This window comes from Pygoscelis adeliae, unplaced genomic scaffold (genome assembly GCF_000699105.1).
Source record: "Pygoscelis adeliae isolate BGI_AS28 unplaced genomic scaffold, ASM69910v1 Scaffold85, whole genome shotgun sequence".
Taxonomy (NCBI): domain Eukaryota; kingdom Metazoa; phylum Chordata; class Aves; order Sphenisciformes; family Spheniscidae; genus Pygoscelis; species Pygoscelis adeliae.
In genome coordinates this window covers 7,678,862-7,682,546 of record NW_008824900.1, presented here as the reverse complement: position 1 = coordinate 7,682,546, position 3,685 = coordinate 7,678,862, and the positions used below count along the sequence as shown (strand labels likewise).

The following is a 3,685-nucleotide window of genomic DNA, read 5'->3' as shown; positions in this document are numbered from 1 at the left end:
TTTCTGCCGCAGCTGAAGGCGTGAGCTTGTGTGGAGTTGGCTGCACCGTAGGTGGGACTATAGCCATGGTATGCAGGTCACTGCATGTGTGTGTGTGCAAAAAGCAGAGGGGCTCTGGCAGAGCCTGCCCATCCCCGGGCTGGTGGCTCCTGCCCAGCTCTGCAGGAGTTTCCTGCTCAAAGGGGCTCTCGGGTCTCCCCGCGGATGCCTGCTGCATCGGCAGGTCCCCTTCTAGCCAGGGCATGGGTCAGCCCCGGCACAGTCTGCAGCTCGCCTTGTGCCTTGAAAAGTTGTCGTTTTGGGATCATGTCTGAGCACCCAGGAGTCCTGGTCAATACATGAGTGGTACGTATGGGGTCTGTATCGAGAGTGTGACGTTAGCCACTTCTGCTGGCCTTTGGAGCAGACTGAAGTGTCAGACGTGAGTGTAAATGGTGTAATAAGCGTAATGGCTAGTGCATGCTTGTTGGCGTTCAAGGAAATGGTTCCTCATCTGTTTGAGAAGAGAAGGGATTGCTGTAGTGGGGGAAGGAATGGGGGAGAGCTGCTCCCCCTCCCTGCACCAGGACGGGGACCCGCGTGCAGAATGACTCCAGCCCAGTGCAGCAAGTGCCAGCAACACAGCCAGCCTCTGCTTTCAGCTTCTCGCCTGGGCTTACGGGCTCCTACAGTTTTCCTTTCCAAGCCTTCTTGGAAGAACCGGTGACAGCAACAGGGAAAATTGAGCTCCTGAACGTGAGCAAAGAAAAAGACTGATTTTCACAACGCTAACTTTAGCACCTTCTCCTGGGTAAAGTCCACACAACAGCTCCGGGCACCTCAACCATCAGCAAATTTGCTCAGCAAATACTGGCCATTTTAAGAGAGGAATAAAGCAATTAGCCTCCGAGAAAGGCATGTCCTTGAGTTTTAAAGGCTCATGAACTGATGAGCGAAGCTGAATTTTTGGCACACAAAGTTCTGTCATCTTTTGAGAAAGCTGCTGTGGTGAAACTGTGAGTTCGTAAGCCTGAGGTTGAATCTAGTGCCACCTCTTACCATCTGTGTGTTGAATAAGCATTTGGCCTTGGAGAATGTCTTCCCTGTTCTTCAGCAATAAGTCTACCTCTGTGCTCTCTAAACTAGTTAACGATAGAAGCAACAACGCCTGTATAATTAGCCCATTAATACCCTAAAGGAATCAACATGCTAATTACCCAACATGATGAAATTAGCAAGATGCTTTATAAGAATTCAAAATACCTGGATCAAGAGTAAAATAACAGGTCCCCTTAGTTAGCACACCTACTCATTTTACAATCCTGACATGGATTATTTTTGAAGAATTGTTATGCCTGGGGTACTTCCCCACTGTTAATTTATCCTGTGATGAATTGATGGCCTTTAAGACTTCTTGGTTTAAATTACTTGGTATTGTCTCCCAGGATTAGGCTTCATCTTCTTTCATTCTTGAAAAAAAGAAGGAAAAAAAAATCCTGTATAAAAAATTAGGGAGGCATTTGGTTTGCGGGTACTTTTATGTGATTTTTATCATAATATTTGTTTTCTCCGGGATAGTAAATCGTAGCGGGACATGTAGCATAGCCATGCTAGCTCCACTTGTGATGCAAGTTAATAACTCTGGCAGGCTACATACTAGCTGGAGATGGATGGCTTAAAATTCTTCACCACATCCTCGAAAGGTGGCCTTTCCAAATAACATCAACCTGGCCTCTTGACAGGGGCACTTCCTCAGCGGCATGTCGCAGAGAGCTGATGGCATCACTCGTAGATAACTGATGGCGACAAGCAGGAGAGATGCGGTCTTCCTAAGGGGAAGATGTGCCCCCAATTATTTTTAACTGTAATTTGAAGATAGACTTACAATGTTCTGAGTTGCCGTGTAATTTTTTTTTTTAGTGCAATTATTTGGAGAAATGATTGGGACATTTGAAGGTTTGCTGTTACCAAAAATATCCCCCAGTAATTTGATGTGGAAAAGCATCTCTGCCCATAAACTGTCTGTCAGAGCTGTCGGAAGGTATAAAGCGAGATGTAACCTTGTGCAGCTTTATTTTGGGACTGCACTGGCAGGTGGCACCTGAGTCACCCAGAGCAAGATCCCATACTGGTGCAGTAGCTAGGAACCAGCCTTTGCAGAGCATGGAGACGGTAGAGATACTGAGTAGCATGTTAAAATAATACTAATTAATCATGGGATATATTATAATAGGAATACACAGCCTTGACAAAGATGAGTGGCTAAAAGCGAGGTCGAGTGCTTAGTGCTCGGTGTCCTGCCTGCCTGGAAGGGTGTGCTCTGCATCAGGGGGTGCTGCCATGAGGGATCCCAAACGTGACTTTGCTGCCAGGGCTGGTTTCCAGCAGCCCTGGAGAGCTGGTGCTGCTGGCAAGGCAGTGGCGGCAGAGCTTGGCTCCACGCCAGGCTCATGGCTCCACGCCAGGCTGCGCTGCGCCTTTGAACTTGCTCTTGCTGCACAAGCCTGGGTGGATTTGGAGCCCCTGCAGACATTTGTTCTTAAAAATCCCTCTTTCCTGAGGAGATTTTTTAATCCTTAATATTCCAGCCAGTGCCGGTGGATATCCTGGCTTCAGCTTGCACAGACTTTTTGTTCAACTTTCTAATGAGCCGAGGCAGGGCTTCAATTTGCAGAACACAAGTGCTTTTGATCCTGTCTGGCGGGAGCGTGCAGCCTTTCCTGGGATCAGGCCCGTCATTAGAGTTTGCTGCTGTCTGCGATCTTTTGTTCCAGGAGACTGGGCTAATCCAAAGGACAGGGTGTTGGGTTGATGTCTCTCCCTCGGTTGCTTTCCTGGACTTTTAACAAGTAGCTGCAGCGACAATTATGGAAAATTGTTTCTGTATAAACATCCCGCTGAGCCTGTGCATGTGTGATTCCTCCCTCTGAGTCGGGAACGCTGTTGATTAGCACTGGAACAGTTCATGACACTTGCATTTGGAAGGGGACAGGTTGAGATGCTCCTTCTTCATTTACCCAGCTGTGGGCTGCTTGGCTGTTCTCATCATTTCACTATGGCCAGGCAGAACTTCGGCATTTCTTTACACGATGTAATTCTACTTCAAGGCCAGGTTGGACAGGGCTTTGAGCAACCTGATCTAGTGGAAGGTGTCCCTGCCCATGGCAGGGGGTTTGGAACTAGATGATCTTTAAGGTCCCTTCCAGCGCAAACCATTCTATGATTCTACTTCACCTATTCTTGCTAAATACCATGACAACTGTGGATTTGTGTCCTGTTTATTTGAATTGTATTTCAATCTGTAGTACAGCTTATCTTATTCCTTCCAAACTCCCGATTCGGCCTCTAACATTTTTGAGGTGCTGAGTTATATGCCAAAAACGCTGGCATCTGGCGTGCTGTGTGAGGCGGCACTGGCAGGATGTTTGGCTTTCCAGGGGCAGAGGTCTGGGTGGGTGAGCGATGCTTTTGCCTTGACCAGTCTCTGTTTCTGCTCTCCCTAGTGTACGGGCACAACGTGAAGAGCAGCAATGACTTCATTGGGAGGATCGTGATCGGACAGTACTCGACGGGCGCCCCTGAGTCCAACCACTGGCGCCGGATGCTCAACGCGCACCGGACAGCCGTGGAGCAGTGGCACAGCCTGCGGTCCCGGGAGGAGTGCGACCGCGTCTCTCCGGCATCCCTGGAGGTAACATGAGGTGGG

At 48.7% G+C, this 3,685-nt stretch overlaps 1 protein-coding gene across 1 annotated transcript in view; it reads left to right on the top strand.

Annotated features, from left to right (window-relative positions):
* Nucleotides 1–3,679, top strand: part of SYT17 (synaptotagmin XVII) — a 37,381-nt gene extending 33,702 nt beyond the window's left edge. The window contains exon 8 of the mRNA XM_009324826.1: nt 3,483–3,679. Coding sequence (XP_009323101.1) covers nt 3,483–3,679 — 197 coding nt within the window. The remainder of the gene's footprint in view (nt 1–3,482) is intronic.
* The last annotated feature ends 6 nt before the right edge of the window (nt 3,680–3,685 follow it).